Source organism: Alligator sinensis, unplaced genomic scaffold (genome assembly GCF_000455745.1).
Source record: "Alligator sinensis unplaced genomic scaffold, ASM45574v1 scaffold1238_1, whole genome shotgun sequence".
Lineage (NCBI taxonomy): Eukaryota > Metazoa > Chordata > Crocodylia > Alligatoridae > Alligator > Alligator sinensis.
Genome location: NW_005842436.1, coordinates 1,121,931 through 1,140,484, shown reverse-complemented (window position 1 = coordinate 1,140,484; position 18,554 = coordinate 1,121,931). Strand labels below are relative to the sequence as shown.

Here is an 18,554-nt window from a genome sequence, read left to right as displayed (position 1 = left end):
CAGTCTTACCTCAATCCTGGGGAAGCTCTTAGAGAAGATCATCAAGGAGCACATTTGTGATGGGCCGGCATCAGAAATGATGCTCAGGGGCAATCAGCATGGATTTATTAGGGGGAGATCATGTCAGACCAACCTGATTGCCTTTTATGATCAGGTCACAAAGGCCATGGATGCAGGTGTCACAGTGGATGTAGTCTTTCTGGACTTCAGCAAGGCCTTTGACACCGTCTCTCACCCCATCCTAATTAATAAACTAGGCGACTGTGGCATAGACGCCTACACGGTCAGATGGATTGCAGATTGGCTGAAGGGTCGCACTCAGAGGGTGGTGGTGGATGGATCATATTCGACTTGGGGGGAGGTGGGTAGTGGAGTCCCCCAGGGCTCGGTCCTGGGGCCTGCGCTGTTCAATTTCTTCATCAGCGATCTTGATGTTGGGGTGGAAAGCAACCTGTTTAAATTCGCTGATGACACCAAAATTTGGGGGGAGGTGAGCACGCTAGCAGGGAGAGAGAGATTGCAGAAGGATCTGGATAGGTTACAGGGGTGGGCAAACAGGAACAGGATGTGTTTCAATACGGACAAGTGCAGGGTGCTGCACTTGGGTAGTAGGAACCAGCAGCACACTTATACGATGGGGAACTCCCTACTTGAGAGCACGGAGGCGGAAAGGGATCTTGGTGTCATTATTGACTCCAAGATGAACATGGGCCGACAATGCGAGGTCATGGTTGGCAGGGCTAACCGGACCTTGTCGTGCATCCACAGGTGCATCTCGAGTAGAGCCAGGGAGGTGATCCTCCCCCTCTATGCGACGCTGGTCAGGCCGCAGCTGGAGTATTGTGTCCAGTTCTGTGCGCCCCATTTCAGGAGGGATGTGGACAACATGGAGAGGGTCCAGAGGAGGGCCACCCGCATGATCCGGGGACAACAGGGCAGACCCTACAGTGAGAGACTGCGGGACCTGAACCTATTCAGCCTCCACAAGAGAAGGCTGAGGGGGGACCTGGTGACCGTCTATAAACTCACTAGGGGGAACCAGAAGGGTTTGGGGGAGACGCTGTTTCCCCTAGCCCCCGCTGGCATAACAAGGAGTAATGGGCACAAGTTGATGGAGAGGAGGTACAGATTGGACATCCGAAAAAACTACTTCACAGTTAGGGCGGCTAGGAGCTGGAACCAACTTCCAAGGGAGGTGGTGCTGGCCCCTACCCTGGGGATCTTTAAGAAGAGGCTGGATACTTACCTGGCTGGACTCATTTGAGTCCTGTTTTTGTTTTTAGGGTTTGTGTTTTTTTTTTTTTGGGTTGTTCTCCCACCCTGGAGGGGGGTTGGGCTAGAAGATCTATTAGGTCCCTTCCGACCCTAAAACTATGAAACTATGAAACTATGAAAATGAGAGGCAGCACTATTAGTCAAAGCAACAGCTACCAGGCTGGGGAACCTCTGCTAGGAAGGCTGTCCCCACAAGGACCTAGGGCCAGCCTATGGCTGGATCCAAGATGGCCTGTGCCTGGGGCTAGCCCATGCCTGGAGCCACCCGTACACAGAGCCAGAAGGGGCACCACTGAGTCACCACTGCCAAAGTCTTCTCCAGACTCCACACAGCATGAATGATGTGGATTCACCAAGGACAGGTCATGCCTGACCAACCTCATTGCCTTCTATGACAAGATGGCTGATTCTGTGAATGCAAGACATACTTGACTTTAGCAAGGCTTTTGATATGGTCTCTGTGTTGCCCCCACAGTGGAGAATCCCTGACCACAGAGTTTTATTTGGCACCAGCCTGGGCATTGCTTATTTGAACAAGTGTCTCTGTGGTGCCTTTGAGACCTAGCAGTTGGGAGTAGTTATTCAACAACGGGATGGAAGAGGCTTCTGACCTGAGCACATTTGGTTTGAGTCACTGTCCATTTTCTGGTTCCTACCTCCTGGGCCTTGCTCGGAGACCCCAGCGTCTCCTGCATCCCCACACTTTTTTTTGAGAGGAGCAGCCCATGTGTGTCTTCCCAAGAGATACCCCTTTGCCCAGGGTGCCACTCCTTAGCAGGTTTCTTTATTTTGAATCTTGTTTTATAAAGAGCCTCTTTAACCTACATGCTTTGCTTATTCTGTGTCCTTAGCTTCTTGTGCTTTATAATCAACTGAATCCTCCCACTGGTGCCCTTTCCCCCCACACTGGCTTCTTCACCAGTGTCCCTTGTACATGCGCTGTTTCTTTATATATTCACTGTTTCTCTATATATTCACTGGTGCTCCTCATTTAACTGCATCCAAATGGCCCTGGGCTCTGGCTGCAGCATCTGCCTGTCCCACCCTAGTCTCCTATGGCAGACTGCCAGGACAGCACCTGAGATTTCATACACAGAAGGAGCAAACACATGTGTCTCTTTCTAATACCATCATTTTATTCTTAATATTTTAAGGGCTTACTCGACTATGAGTTCAACCCCACGTCCAAAAAAATCATGAGTATATAAAATAACGAGCCAATAAAAACAAGTAAAACCATAACCCCTAATATCCAGTGCATCCCTACACAGACCTCTCTTTGAGAGGAGCAGCCCATGTGTGTCTCCCCAAGAGATGCCACCCTCTGGAGCTTTCAGTTCCCCTCTCTCTCAAGCTGGCAAAGGGTGTCTTTTCCTTTCCACTTTTGCATTATCCCACAGATGTTTTCCTCAGGGGAGTGCTTGGCCCTTCTCTCTGAGCCATGCCCTCCCACTTTCTCCCCAGAGTTGCCCGTGCTTAGCAGGGTGGCACTCTCCTCCTTTTCTCCCCCCGTGCCACTTGCCCTGCCCCATTTGACTGCTCCCACTCAGCGGCAGCTGTGCACTTCCACCAGGTGCCGGCACTGCTTGCACTTCACAGAGCAGCACCAGCGAAACTTGCAGCTGCACCTCTCCACCACCTCAGCCTGGGCTGTGCGAAAGCCTCGCCCACAGCACAGCAACTCACAGCCATCCATGGCATGGGATGTTCGGTTACACTGGCGTCCAGAGGTGCCAAAAACTCCGCGGCGGGGATCCCAGTTGCAGAAGTCTGGGCTGGCCACCAAGTAGACCAGGTCATGAGCTGTGTAGGGTTTGAAACGGGAGCTCTTGGGCACCAGGAGCTTGCGTGAACCAACTCGTTTTGGGTGCACCTCGGTTGCCCCCTCAAATCTCTCCTTCAAGACATTGCCCACCTTGCGAAATGGGGGCATCACTTTCCAGCAGGTACGCACTTCACAGGAGCCTGATACCCCATGACACTTGCACTCCACCTTCATGTGGGACAGGATGGCCTGGCAAGAAGATGGCAACTTTCAAAAAAGGCAGGAGGCCTTGCTAAGCTTCTCTCTGCCCCATAAAGCCTGCCCAGGCATGGAGAAGGGGACCTGAGTCACAGTGGACCTTCCCCCTTCCCAGGGCCACAGCTTGTGGGAAGGAGGTGTGACATAAAGGCCAAGGAAAACAGTCTGCCAGCTATGTGTGTCGGGAGAGACCCTTCACTCAGGGATGAGAAATATACTTGCTGCAGAGGTAATTGCTCCACTCATCTGCTGAAGGGTTCCCTTCACACTAATTGAAAGGGATCCATCCTCAGTCAGGTGGGAGGGGAGGTGCTGCAAGGTATAATAAAGATCTATTCACAGAAAGTTGTGTGCAAAGGGGAAAGGGATCCACCCTGAGGGAAACAGGCGGGCTCTGATTTGTCAAAGGGATCTACTGTACTCAAGCAGGAGAGGAAAGGGGATCCACTCTGAAATGAAGGAACAGAGCGGGAGCCATTCAGTGAGATGGGGTGTGCAGGACCCACCCTCAAGGCTCTGGCTAATGAAAGTCATATGTTCATTCAGAAACAGACAGAGGGATGGGGAGCCACTGAGAGCACAGTAAGGGAAAATGTTTCATGTTACAGAAGCTGATCCACTTCTAGCTTGTAGCAGGGCAAATAAACTATTCTGCAGTGGGTGGGGAACTGGAGATCACCCCAAAGTCTATACAGAACATGCTTTTCTTGGAGTTTGAGGAACACCCTGAAATAAAAGCCCAGAAAAGTGGATCTGCTCAGAGGGGTCAGGCTCTCCTGGGGCAGTTGGTGGACAAAGGGAGTGGGGATAGGGCTGGGGTCTGATATCGGGGGAAGGTCCTCAACATATGGATGTTTTCTCTAGCACTTAATGTTGGCCTCACCTTCCGACCAGCCTCATTGTTGTGCAGATTCATGAGAGCTCGACTGGAGGAGATGCCACGGCTCCGCTCTGGGTTATCCACAAAGGCTTGAGAAAAGGCAATTCCATAGGACAAGTTATCAGAACAGCCTGACCACTGGAACCCTAGGACAGAGAGACATGTTGATGAGGTAGGGCAGCAGTGGTCCATTCATTTGGCCCTGTGGGCTGGATCCAGACTGCAAGGCTCCTGACAGACTAGATAGCCTACCTCTGTTGGCACAGTGCTGGAAAGAGGGGGTGGCCAATACCACTGCTCACCCCTTCTTTTCCCTTCCCATTGATTTGCATCACCACTGTTTACTAAAGGCCCTGAATTTGGCAGTGGGGAAGGGATGGGAGTGATGGGTTCCCCTGGGTTCCGGATCCATGCCAGCAAGCTCTGTGGGCCACTTGCTGGCCATACACAGCCTGCAGGTTGCCAGTTGGGCAGCCCTGAAGTAGAGATATGGAGGTACTCCAGACTGAGGGAGTAGGGATGAAGGAAGGAATGCAGAAAAGAACACTCATTCCCTTAAAGCGGAGAAAAGATTATATGATCTGTCCCTGTCACCAGTCTCCTTGTACTGGACCATCCCAGGGGTATGCAGAGGCATTATTTTCCACCCCTGTTAATTTTCCTCTCTGACATTGTCCCCTTTGCAGAGATGTGTAGGTAGATGTGTTCTGAACATAATAACTGCCATTGACTGGGTCAGACCAGAGGTCCATCTTGCCCAGACTCTTGCATCATGCAGCAGCATAGAGTGGATGCTAGAAGAGAGATTGAACAGGTGATGGCAACTAAGTGTTTTTCCACTTTTGCTCTCTCTCTCGCAGCCTCTGGCATTCTGCCCTTCTCTCCTTATATCAGTGTATCTCAAACTTCTGATACCCAGGGCACACCTTTTTCTGTATTAGCACTGACAGCACACTTCACTCTTACATCTGAAAAGGGAAGCAGGGAAAAGGGGGGCAGTGGTGGCGCAAATGCAATTTGCAGTTGTCCAGTCCTAGTGTTGCAGCCAGGGAGCAGAAGTTGGGATAAGTGGCAGCAATACAGGCACAGGGAAAGCCCACCTCGGAGAACGTGGTGTCAGGTCAAGCAGGGGTAGCAGCTGGGGAGTTGTAAAAAATTCTGTGTTGTTCTGGGAAGCTGTAGGTCACAGGCATGGCTGAGGCAGCCTGGGGTGCAAAGGGACATTTTCTGGCAAGGTCTCCCTGAAATTCTGTATGGTGGGAGTGAGGGCTGAGTGCAGCGGTGGCCTTGGGCAAGCGAGTTGGGGCCCTGGGCAAGCGAGTCATTTGGGGCCCCTTAGAGGCTTAATTCTGATGACCTATAAGCAAGTCAGACATTTTAAATTTCAGTTTCACTTTGCCTTATCCATGCAACTGCAATGAAAGTATCTTAATACAACATTGATGTGTAATTTGGCCCCCTAAAGTGTGGGGCCCCAGGGGGTCACCCAGTTTGCCCTCGGGGTGCATGGGATTGGATGTCTGCACATGCATTGGGATGAGCTACTGGGATTGAATATCTGCACACTACTGCCACTCACATTGCCTGTACCCCAGGGACACAGCTGTGCTGCGTTCTGCTGCAGCCTGCTCTGCTGCTTGTCCTGCACACACACTACCCTGCACACACACATGCACTGCTCTGCACACGAGCTGCTCTGCACACACACATTGTCCTGTGCTCATTCTGCCCTGTACATACACTGCTCTGCACACACATTGCTTTGCACACATGTTGCTCTGCACACAAGCACGCGCACACACACACACTGCCCTGCACACATGCTGCTCTACACACACACCATTCTGCACACAGCTGGTGCCCCCCAGTTTAAAATACAAAAAAAAAAAAGAAGAAAGAAAAGCACAATTTTTGGCAGCACACTTCTGTTTTGCTGTCATGGCACAATAGTGCACCATGGCACGCCCATTGGGCATTACTGTCTTATGCATTGCTCTCCTGCTAGCAGGGGAGTTTCCTCCTCCAGCCACAGCCCTTCTTCCTCTATTACCTTCAGGGCTGACCCCTCGGATCCTGCGGTCACATCCACACTTCTCCAGCTCCCCACGACTGCAGGCCCGAGTGATGGCAAACGCTACTCCCGCAGAGGAGATGGCATGAACAAAAGCAGATTCTCTTGTCCCTGCAGCAGGGGGAGAAGCAGGCTTTTAAAGGCAGGGGTTTCTCCGGGTTTTTTGAATGATTTTTTTTCCCCATTCAGATCCTTTACTAGTGGAGGAAATGCTGCACTGTTATTGGAGTTAGATACCCAGAGGCAGTCTGAGACACAGGCTATGTAACATTGCTGTGTCTCCCTGCAGGTATAGGAACAAGTCATTCAAAGGGGTTGAACCAGGCAAGCCATTAAAGTGTGTTTTGCTGCATCCCTAGAAGTCTCAGGTTCTGGAGATGAGGAGGATGGGCCCTCCGGGTTGGGTGTTCAGGAGGCTCTGTCTGTCAGGCTGCACTCCCCTCTGGGCCCCACCACTCCTGACAGGGAGGAAACACTTGGCACTTGTTGGAGAGGGAAATTTTTGTGGGTTGCAAGCTCACAGGTGGAGAAGGGAGTGCAACTGACCCAAGGGAAAGGAGCTCATAGATCAGGCTCCCCAGTGATTCTGGGGACACTCCATCACAAGGGAAAGGCCTGAAACCCCAGCATGCAGGGTTCTGGGAGCTAAGCACCAGAGAGTACAATCCTGTTCTGGGTCCCAGGAAAGAAGTATGGGACTTCTGTGTCTAATGTATTAGCAAGCACTTCTGTGTTACTGTGGGAACATAGGCAGATTCCTTTCTGATGTTGAGTAAAGAAGTGCTTTAACTTCTTGGGGAAAAGGAAAACACCTAGAAGCTGACTAGGTACTACCTATTCAATTTCCAAGGTGTTTAGCATGCTTTCACATCTTACTCTCCCAACACAAGGATGTTCCCCATGGGTTTGGCTGAATGTCTTGTAGAGCAGAAGGGTTACTGGGTTGCTTGGGCAATAGCAACAATAGTCCTGGTGAGCATTAGGGCTCAATCTTGACATAGGTTCAGCCCAACAGTTACTGTTAGTACTAACACTGATTTAGTTTTGCACACTGATTTAGTTTTGCATATTAGGAGAACTAGGGTAAATGTGTTAAGGTGAGAGTTGAGATTTAAGAGTTAGCCTTAATGTGCTCATTAGGGCTGTGTTTGCTGTTAGGCAAGCAGTTGGGCAGAGCAGCCAAATATTCAATATTTACTGCTCCTCATCAGCTTCTTTCTTGACTTCTGACCTTGCATGGCAACCTTGCCAAAGACCTGCAGGCCCTGGAGAGTAGAGCAGTTCCAGCGGCGGTTCTGGAACTGGTGTTGACACTCCTCTACGGCCAGCTCCGCTCCCCGCTTCACTGAGTCCATGGCCTCTGCTTGCCGCTGGCATATCCGTACCTGTTCCTCTGTGAGGCCCTTTAAACCCTCACAGGCACTAGGATCTCGTAGGACCCCACGCAAGGAGGGTTGCTTTGCCAGGTACCTGTGGAGCAGGGTGGAACCGTGCTCAGAGGTGGGGAAAGACTTGGGTGAATAGTCCATGCAGTGGGAACCACCTTTGTTACTTCACTTCTGTCATGGGAGAAACTATTGAAATGCCCAGAGATCTACTTTTCTTTGTGGAATAACATTTCTGACCCTCCCCAAGGATTGAGCAACTTCTCTCTCTTTGTCTTTTCCTGACCCCCTCTCCTTGGGACCCCTAACAGACACCCCAAACTGACCCCTTTGGGGTGGTGAGCTCTCCTACTCATGTATTCAAGAACCCCTCTAAGTACCTTCTTTGGAATGTGTCCCCCACACTCGCTTCCCTGTGGGACTTGCCATAGCCACTTGGTTGGGGAATGGGGCCCTGACCCCACCCTAGGGGCTCCTTCAGATGGGACCATTCCAGACCACAGGATACTTACAGCCAGGTCACAGCAAGGACATGCTGTACTGGAATCAGCAGTGTATACAGCTGGACAATCTCCATCTTGTCACTGAAGAAATCTTACCCACAGCCCCTCTGCTGGGCTGTTCAAATCCCTTTCCCTCCCCTGGCAGCTCCAGAAGGTCACTCCCAGGGCAACCCTCGTCCAGCACGGAGGAGAGCAAGTACTCCAGTTCTTCACAACCGTCATGAGCTGCTGCTGGGTGCCTGGCAGCACAGGACCCCCAGGACATGAAGAAATCTTCCAGTTAGTACTGCATAGGCATCCCCTTGTCAGGCATAGCAGGCAGATCCAGGGCAAAGGGCCCCACCAGGGGGTTCACAGGGCAGAGTGCAACATAAATAGCTGGCAGGCACTGCCCCTTCAGCTCCGTGTACAGATTTGTTATGTCCGCAGCTGGGGCAGATGCTTTCAGCCTCCCTCTCTTTCTGCTCTTCCCTCCAGGCAGTCAGTGCTTCTTGACTCCCCCAATAAATTGCACTGCTCACAGGGTAGCAGGAAGCAAAGCCAACTAGCACTGGTTGGTAGCAAACAGGCTCCACTGTGCAGCAAGACCCTCGTGGTGCCAGCCCGCTGTCAGGTGATGATTCAGTTTCCCATCGATTCTTCCTACCACCAGTCACTTTGGGGAAGCAAGGAGTGTCCCAGGGCTGGTTCCCGGGAGTAGAGAGCTGAGGGGAGCAGGTGTCGGCCTGGGCTGCCCTTATCCCCAGACGCCTTCCTTGGTGACTCTCTTGTCTGGCTCCTCTGTGATACAGATTCCTCTTTTCTAGCCTGCAGCCCTCATGGCTACAGCAAACAGACACAGCCCAAGCTGCTGCTTCCAGGATCTCTTAACTCTTTCCCTGGCAGCTCACTCCCACCCCCACATCTGCCGGTGAAGGGACAGCTCCAGGCACAGGGACAGCATCTTAATCTGGGTGGCAATTTGGGTAGATATGGGTAGATATGCTGTCTCCCCCCCAAAAAAAACAGCCTTGGGGAGCTCCCAGGAGTACAGGCAAGTTTAATTCTTGTGTGCTTGTGCCAGGAGATCTGGAGTGAAAGGATTTCCTCTGAACAGGACTGGGAAACCCTGACCCTCCTGGAGGACTGGAGATCCTCCTTATCTAGCTGATCCCAACAGGCAACACATCAACCCTCACACATGTGCAGGGTACAAATCACATAGAAGAGAAAGTGCTGCCACATGGTCCTTGCTATGTTTATTTCATGACTTGTGTGAGTTAGCCCCTTTGTCACGGGCTTTACAAATTTTGCCTTCAGTATGAATTCCTTCTGTAGCATTCTGCATGATGGGCTCTTCCTTCTGCTCCCTCTTGGCTCCAGCTGTTGACCCATTTCTCTGCTTGTCTTGCAGTCTCCCTCTCCCTGCCTATCTAGCCATACTTGATTTTATCACCTACATTTTGTGGAGACTGAACTCCTCGGCAGGAGACGTGTTGGGATCTGCAGCACCAGGGTGTAACCACGGACACGCCCCCAGCAATCTGGTATTACCTGCTGTCGACTCAGGCAGGGGGGCAAGGAAATGCAGGCAGCTGCTTCTTCCTGGCAGGCTGAGATGAGATGATACAGCTTAGCGGCAAACCTTGGGGCTTCCTGCCCTAATCTGGGATGGCGAATGACAGCTTGTGGGCTACAGTGCCAGGTACCCAGAGAGGTGGGTAAAACTGATCTGAGATGGGACACCCAAAGACCACAGGGAACCCCTTGGGTGCCAGAATGGGAGCCCCACAGAATCCCTGGCCTAGAATACCCATGGCAGAACCAGAGATGCTGGGCTGAGCTGTGATAAGGGATGTTGGTTCCCATCAAGGGAGAGACAACTTTCTGTGCTCTGTAATGGGAGAAGTGTTTCAGTAAGATTTTAATAGGGCTGGAGTCTCAGTGGGAATTCAACAGGCACTAAAAGTTGTAAGAACAAAGATCCCAGCAACGAGGAAACAGGAAAGGGGTTTGGCTCAGAAAGACAAGTACTAAAATGAAGTTGGATGAGATCAGTGGCTGGGATGCCATTGTATCCTCTCAGGATTTATGAGCAGCAGAGACATATATTCCCTGGCATGTCACCCACTGAATGAAGAGGCAGTGACAGTAGAACAAGGGACATACAGAGTGAGAAAGACAAACATGAGGAGGAACATCCAACAGGCAGAGGAGCTGGCCAGGGGCTGCAGAGAAAGAGGCCAGGTGGTGAGGAGCCTGCAGGGCAAAGTGTAGGTGATGGGAACTTCTGCTGAGCCCCAACAGAGGGTGCTCTCACCAGGACAGGAGGTAGCAAGTGCTCAGTGAGGGAAATAACAGCACAGGGCTGATAATGCAGCATGAGAATGTCTTGCTGACACCAAACATCCCTCCAAAGTGGGGCACAGGGGAGGGGGGACATTGGCCATGTCAAAAATAAGGTCAGAGTAGTAAAAAAGTATCAGGATAACCAGAGACACAGGGGCAGAGACCTCCCCTGTGCTCCCTTGCATTGCTAGTTCCTGCTAACTCAGCCCTCGAGCACCATACCGTGCTCCACCTGCATTCTGAAGCTGATTTGCTTTTGCTCTTCCCTCTTCAGCTCTGATCCACTCTGTCCCAAGCCATGGCTTCCCTCTCTGTCCCCATGTGTCATGTTTTGCATTCTCCTCTTCAGGCCAAAACATTCTCCTCTTCAGGCCCTTCTTCCTCCCGGGAGGCACTTGTGACTTTCATGCCTACAGCATTCAATCACTAGTGTCTGAGGGGCTGACCAGACTTTCTGGAGGGGAGGACTCTTGTACCACTGTTGCCGCTAATGATTAATATCGCCTCTATTTCTTATTTCCCTTTCATTCTTCAATTTAATCTTTTCCCCTCCCCCCAGCTGGAAATATTCAGTCAGGTGATTTCTTTCTATTGGTCGCATGTGGTTTGGGGGCTGTGAGTACAGCAAAGTGGGGAGCAGATGCACAGGTGCTCTTCCGTTTGTTCTCACAATGCACAATCGACACTTGCAATCTTGACTGAGTTTTACTTCCCTTTTGCAACTGTGTTTGCTTTCATAAAATCCTAGCTCAGCGTATCAGCTTCTGACAGCAAAGTTCACATGCAGTAACCAACAGAGGAACATCAGGAAGAAAGCGAATGAGGAGGGAAGATGAAATGGTGACAGAAAAAACAGCCACCCAAAAAAATGGTCTGTTATGACTTGGATGGGCAGGGGTAGGGGGCGACCCTCCAATCCATGCCTGTATTTGTTTTTGAGTTGAAGGCTCACTAGCGGTGTGATCAAGAGCACTTCTACACCCCAGCTCCTCGCAAGGAGAGAGGTAAGGAGACAGAAAACAGCTAGAGGGGCGGGGGGAAGGACTTACTGGATGGCAAACTGCTGAATGTGAGCTTGTATGTATATGTAACCAGACCTTGTTTTGGAGGCCTGTGAATACCATGAACCTCTCTCAGGTGGCTTGGGGGCCTGGAAATCAAAGCTTTTGTTTCAACTCAGGGGCCTGAAAACATAAGCCTTTGAAAAGAAAACTGCATTATATAACTGACGGATAGGTCAGGGTGCCAGCGCAGAAGGTTCATTACTAAGCATCCCTTAGAACAGCAGATGATTCACAGCCCACTTCAGGACACCAGGAGTGATAGTTTTACTTACTTTCACCATATTATGTCACGGGTCTTGCTATTTGGTGCTTGTCTTAAAGCCCCATCTCCTTGAGTCAAGCAATTGGTTAAAAAGTTAATCTTGAATTAAGAAAACATGTAGATCTCTAGTCTTGGTGGTGACCGAAGAAGGCCAGAAAATTCACCTAAAAAAACCCTAAGCATTCAGAGAGCAAATACACTCACTTACAAGTAATATGCTAAAAAAAAAAAAAATACAAGCAAAAAAAATGTCCCTCATTATTTTAAAGTCAGTCTTGTGGAGGGAGGCGGGAGGGACAGGGGGAGAGGGGTTGGTTCAGTTTGGTTTGGTGGGATGGGTTGGGGGAGGTTGTTTGGTTTTGTTTTTGAAGGCCTGGATTAATGGTTTTTAATGCCTGTGTTTAGAAATCCTAGGCCAGCTTCTGGGGTCCGTGAAATCAGATCCACAGCTTGCTGTACCAAGGACCTTCTCAAGGCATAACTTTACAGCCTTTGATGCTGCTGTAGTGGTATAAAGCAGTGTTTCTCAACCTGTGGGTCACAACCCAAAAGTGGGTCACAAGAATATATGAAAGGGTCTTGAACAAACTTTAAAAATGGATTCTACTTTAAAAGAGTAAACATGGGAAACCATGGCTTTATCCTTGCAGGATGGCAGAGCTCCAGCCTGTGAGGAGCTGCTTGGGGGCCCCCCATGCCTCATGCACACCCCCCCTGGCCCACACACCCAATCCCTGGCCCACATACTGCGGGGCAGTGGGTAGTGGGTTGGGAGTGAGGGGCACTGGGTTGGGACTGGCCATTGATGTTTAAAGATGGGTCCTGGTATATACCAGAAAACCACTGGTATAAAGAACCCTTGAGTAACTGTCCCCCAGATCCTGAACTGCTGCAGGCTGAGTTAAGCTGCAGCCTGTGCTGAGCGGAGAAAATTGTGTTGTGCTTTGTCCAGGAGGCTTGGGTTCTTTTATTTCTTTACATCTTTTATTTCATCTTTTATTTCTTTTAATCTAAAAGAAATGTAGCCCAAGGGATCACCCCACTGATCTCCCCCGAGAATATCTTCCAGCTAGTGCCACGTGTTTAGAGATACAAGCCCTCATGTCCACATGTGTACATCTTGCTCTGTACAGTGCATGTGGGAAGATTTAGCTGTTCTCCTAAGTCAAGCAGCATTCTATTAGTTAGTACTTGGATGGGAGACCTCTAAGGAACACACACCCTAGGTTCAGCACTGATTGTTGAAAGTCACACACAAGAGTGTACTCTTTTGCAAGAGCCAATGCTGACCCCAGTGCCTCAGTACAGTGCCAAGGATTACTTTGCTGCTGGAAATACCTTTCTTTAAGATATAACATAAAAAGACACCTTCAACTCGGGTGGCCATTAATTATCTCCTGGCATTCTGGTCTTACTCGCACTCTGGATGATTCCATTTTGCCTTCCTAAATTGCCCTTGCTCATTGATTTGATTAAGAGTACACCTTTACTTTCTGTTTTAGATGTGTGGCACTGCCATTCCACAGATGCTTCGACATACCCTAAATATAGTTCCATGCAGGGTTTGTATTATGAGGGAGCTCAGGGGGGATGAGACCCGCCTCCCCCCCCCCATAAGATTTGAAAATCATAACCTGGGGTGGAGGGTGTCTCTGATTTTATTGAGACATCGTGATGAGCAGACCAATTTTTTTGCAGACTTCCCCAAGAGTCAAAGTGTAATTTGAACTGTGGTTGCATGGCATGGGTTGGGAGGTGACCACTGGGGTGGGGGCTCTGAGGCCTTATTAACAAAATATCTGTAAAATGCTTTGGGAACCTCAAGTGGAAACAGACAAATAGATTAGATTGTTGATAATTAGCATTCCTCTTTGAGTGGTTTCTGCTCCTGCAAACCTGGATTCCCCCCAAGTGCAACAGTCCAGTGGAACTCCCAGGAACATTGGCCTTTGGGGAACCTGTGTACCCTTCCTCACAGCTCAAATAAGGCAAGGTTACGACACAGGCCTGGGTTGCCTCAGTTCCTTTCAGCAGGGATGCTGTGCAGACCTGCAGTTTCTGTCCCATTTTTCATTAACTGCTGAATTTACTGAAAAAACTTTTGTCCCAAGTTGTTGTTGTTAACTATTTTAGGTTAGACTGTTGTTTTTAACATTTTAGACAACTTTTGGGTTGCGAAGCTCTCTAGTTTCAAGGTTCTTTGGTTCCACAGATGAAAGGATCCATCATAATAGAACCCATGGTGAGGCTCTAATGGCATGTACCCTGTTCCAGGGTCCTTCCCAACATTGATATATGTTTGGTGTCTGGCATGTCTCGATGAGGCACGCACCCATCTTAATTTTCTGGGTATCAGTTTTTCACCTCATGGACATGTAACTGAAACAGAACAGTCTCCAGGCCCTCCTTTGGCAGAATTTACCAGCAGCTAAGTTTGGAGTCTTTGGGCTCTGATCATTGTCCAAAGGGCAGTGTGTGTGCCCTGTGTCATGATGTAAGACACTAGGTGTGGCATCCCCTATAAACTCATTGATATGAATACAGAATAGATATGAATAGAACAGAATAGATATGAATACCAGGTTGGTTCAGATCCAGTAACTGCTTCTGTTTTACTGCTTCTGATGGTCCTTCTGAGTAGGGTAGCAGCATGACTCCTCCTACCAATCAGTTAGTTCCTTCAAACTCAGGAAACCACTTCTACAAACAGCTACAGCCAAAAACCTCAGAACTACATTTCACTTACAAAATTGTGAGACTAGATTTTTCACAAATTGGGGCAGCAGACTCAGATCTCTTTGCTAGCACTCAGAGCACCAAATCCAATAAATTCTGCCTCAGAACAAGTATGGACAATTGATATTGGATACTGTCCTCCAGGAACTGGTAACAGGGCTCCCTATGCCTTTCACTAGTTCCTCTAACACCAAAGGGTGCAATGAAAAGATCACACAGAACAACATCAGAGCATTTCTGGTGCACTAGCATAGGCCATGTAACAATGGCCTTCTGACTTGCTGCTGAAAACTTGTGGAAATCCTTTGTTTTACTAATCACAAAACAAGGGAGAGATTCAACCTCCTAAGAACCTTTCCATCTTATGTACTTGGGCCATGGAACTTGGCTTGCTTCAGAACTTTATTGCCCAGTCCAAGTGCAAGAGATCTCTACTAAAACCCATAAAAACCATCTACTCTTACAAGCAGAGAAGGTGCTTGCTAGAGGTGACCAACAACAATACCTCTCTAACAGTAGCCTCAATATCAGAAATCTCTGAATACTTATTCTATGTCAGTGATTTTCAACCTTTGGTACCTTACTTATCCCCTGCTGATCGACGTGGCAAAAGCGAAACCAGAAGTCCCACCATAGCACCTTAGGTTTCGCCGCCATGAGCCGAGACCCATTTTTTCCACCGCAGCCCAGGGCAAAGCAGCCTGTGTGGGGCCTCCCTCCCTATCCCCTGGCACACTGACGCTGGGGAGAGAAAGCCCCGGTGCACTGGACACGGCGGGAGGGGCAGCAGCTGGAACTTCCAGCCCGAGCAGGCAAAGACCAAAATGTAGCACCAGTGTACCCATGTCTCGCAGACTCCCAAGGGTACGCGTATCACAGGTTGAAAAACACTGTTCTATGTCAAGTTACCGGGAGTGTCCAGATCCTCAACAGAATTGCAGCTACTAGCCTTCTCAGTCCATTATCTAAAATGGTTAGCAAGAGCATGTATAGTTACTGTGTAGTTATAACAGGACTGGGAAATAGATTCCTTTTGGTGGTCTCAACAATTTAAACATAGTTTTCATATGGGCAGTGGAACTTCATTTGAAATCTGCAGGGAAGTGTTCTCTGTTCCACTGATCTTTGAAAAGAGTTCTTCATAGTTTTATACTTCATAAGTTTCACTGGAGCAATAAAAAAGTGGGGGAGGGCTGAGCAAAGAGGATTCTTTTTTTTTTCTTTTGTTTTTGAACAGCATTGTGGAACTGGTCCTATGACTGAGACTCAGTCTCCAGGTTCTAAGCACCACCTGACCTGTGAGGCAGCTTTGTCAATGAATGATAAGCTCATGCGTTCCTTTTTTTCAGCTAGAGGAAGTGCATATCTCAAAGAAACATTTAATTTGTAAAACTCTCTTTAAGCACATGTAAAAAGATTTTGATGCCTGTCTGAAACTATTTTTGATGAAAAGGTGAATGAAAAGTATCTCTGTCTGAGGATCCTCCACAAAGGCAGTCTGCTTAAAAATCTTTAGGATTGCATCCCCATAGGAACTTCACATCTACTGAGATAGTTCCTTCAGTGCAGTCATGCACAGTACCATCTTCCTTAGTGCAGGCTGTCTTTACAGCATCTACAGACATAATTTGTCTGGAATCAGAAACTCCTCTTGGACATCTCTCCATTCTGTATGTTATCCAAATCCCTTCTAATACTGTTACAAAAACCTCTCTGCAGCTGTCCTTTATAGCACCAGTATTTCTCTTAAAATGAGAGTCAGCATCTTTGCCGTCTGTTTTTAACTGAACAGACACATATACTTCTTTTTACAGAGCCCAAGCTTCCAAGAAGCTTCAAGTATCTTAGTGTCCATCATATGCCCTCTTCTTAAGGATGCAATCTTCATCTTACTGGTTGATATAGAATCCTTGGTTTCAGGAGCAGACACTTCCTATTAATTTATACCCCCATCTAGGAGAAAAGTTACTTCCACCTAATGGGCCATCTAAGATAGCTCAGCCACTAGCTCAAGAGTTTCCTTAGGAATTCTGTCAAGACTTTCACACTGAGGAAGATCATAGTCTGAAGGAAAATAAGTGTCAACCTGTTTAACTAGTTCATCATCATCACCAGAGAAAATTGTGACACTATCTGTTCCTTCTATTGCTGATGATTTTAGACCCTTCCAGATCTTAACCCCCCGGGTAATTTGGAGAATCCTCAAGAGATCATCCAGGAACAATGAGTGGGCTATGGGTATTAGAAGTTATCCAGCAAACAGGGTAACTTTTAGTTTATGCCAACTTTGCCTCATCCATTTTCACTTGCCCTTGTCAAAATATCCTGCTGCATGTGGCAGTAGACTTTGTTCTTTGGTGGGATGCAGTTGAGATGATGCCTCAAGAGTTGTGTGGCAATGGATTCTATGTCCACTACTTCCACATTTTGAGCAAGAAAGGAGGTGGGTATCCATCATTACATCTCAAATGTCTCAACAGATTCATTCTTTATTTTAGCATTTGGATGCTTGTCCATTTGCAGCCCACAGTAGTATCTATTTTTCACGGTCAATGGGCTTCATTAATAATTTAGTCTTACTGTTCAGTCACTCACATCTCCAAGAATGTTTACCAAATGTGTCTCAGCGGTACTTGTGTACCTGAAGGCATGGAGCCCTTTTCACCTGTACCATCATCTCAGTACTCGGTTGATTTGCGGCACACACAGTAATACATCTCCATATATGTTCATGCAGTTCTCCAGCTGTTTTCTCAAGCAGGGTTCAAGATCAATTAAAATAAGTCCATTCTTACATCTCCTCAGTCAGTTGAATTAATAGAGGTTGGACTCTGAGTCATATGACAGTCCCTCATGAGAAGTTTTGTGCAATGAAAAATCTCATTTTAAAACTCTTTTGTCAACTAGGAATCTCTGTTTGAGGCTGGCTCCACTTATTATGCCAACTGACACTATGCACTTTCATAACTCTAAACAGAAACCTGTACCTCCATCCAGTTTAGATAGGTTTATCAGTTAATTAGACACAGTAAGAACTTACCAGAAGTTTCCCCAAGAGTACTGGCAGAACTGGCCTCAGTGAAAATGGTGCCCCCAGGTGAACTTACTCTGATTCAGCCAATGTGATGAGGGCATCATGGATTTCGGCTATTTGGAATTGAACAGCTTTAACAATTTTAATTCTGCACTCCCAGCGACTTTTGCATGCCGGCTTAGCAGTGACATTGATATGATCTGTGATAATCGTCCAACAATGAACAGAACATAGATTCTTTGCAGAATGCTGAAGACGGACTTAGACTCCATTGAAGATATTGCAGCATCCACCACCACGAGATTGAGTGAATGTCATCCATATGGAATGAAAAACACTCCTGGGTTTTGATTAAGGATCTTGTCTGTACAACCTTGTTTTGCCCTTCACTTTTGCAACATTGTCATAACCCTGGCCCCAGCAGTCTCAGATATTTATGTCACATTCCTTCAAAGTAGTAAGTATAGTATCAGTTAGTCTTCCCCCCACCCAACCCCGTAGACTCACTCATCCACTGTTTTAAAACTAATAAAGTGCTCCTGAATGGTCACTTTGCCATCCGAACTGTCAAGGAACCTAACAGTGAAAGACATATTTTCCAAACAGCTCACATCTGGAGTGGAGTCCAATATTATGGAGTAGTACTTGGCACTCCTCAACCTTTTAAGAATGTCTTGCAGCACTTCCTTCGCCAATACTTCAATGATCTTTCTGGATTGTTTTTCCAGAGTAGCAACCCATTACCTTCCTGGAAAGTATTTATCACAAATATACTTCTTACTTTCCTAGTAATTCCATCAAACCCAGGAAGTTCCCATTGTTTGCCGTGAAGAGCCCATCAGGTGAGCCTTGAAAAGTCATATTATTATTAGAAAGATAAAGTGTTATTGTCATGAGCCTCTCTAGAATGTTTTCCCAGTGTTTTTCTCTTGTTTAATCACATGTTGAAGCTCCATGTATGCAATTATCCTGTTGTACCCTTTGCTCTGCTTT

At 48.1% G+C, this 18,554-nt stretch overlaps 2 protein-coding genes across 3 annotated transcripts in view; one reads left to right on the top strand and one right to left on the bottom strand.

Moving 5' to 3' along the window:
* Window positions 1–2,821: 2,821 nt before the first annotated feature.
* On the bottom strand, window positions 2,822–8,211 carry LOC102367890 (protein Wnt-4-like). Its single transcript, XM_006030322.1, has 5 exons — window positions 8,147–8,211; window positions 7,481–7,719; window positions 6,229–6,360; window positions 4,182–4,324; window positions 2,822–3,289 (listed from the first exon to the last, which is right to left on the bottom strand). Exons 1-5 carry the CDS (start codon window positions 8,209–8,211, stop codon window positions 2,822–2,824), a joined length of 1,047 nt encoding a protein of 348 aa, XP_006030384.1.
* A 1,492-nt stretch (window positions 8,212–9,703) lies between these two features.
* LPAR5 (lysophosphatidic acid receptor 5) overlaps window positions 9,704–18,554 on the top strand; it is a 14,305-nt gene continuing 5,454 nt past the window's right edge. The window contains exons 1-2 of one of the 2 annotated variants that reach the window (XM_006030302.3): window positions 9,704–9,833; window positions 11,214–11,469. The gene's annotated coding sequence lies outside the window, so the exon portion shown is untranslated. The remainder of the gene's footprint in view (window positions 9,834–11,213; window positions 11,470–18,554) is intronic. The other variant, XM_006030303.3, reaches the window with a different exon arrangement.

Excerpts from the sequence above, each read along its gene's own strand:
- LOC102367890 (XM_006030322.1), bottom strand. The coding sequence starts at position 8,211 with ATGGAGATTGTCCAGCTGTATACACTGCTGATTCCAGTACAGCATGTC. Across the intron at positions 7,720-8,146 it reads GTCCTTGCTGTGACCTGGCT|GTACCTGGCAAAGCAACCCT; the intron begins GTAAGTATCCTG and ends CCTGCTCCACAG. Across the intron at positions 6,361-7,480 it reads TGGCAAGGTTGCCATGCAAG|GGACAAGAGAATCTGCTTTT; the intron begins GTCAGAAGTCAA and ends CCCCTGCTGCAG.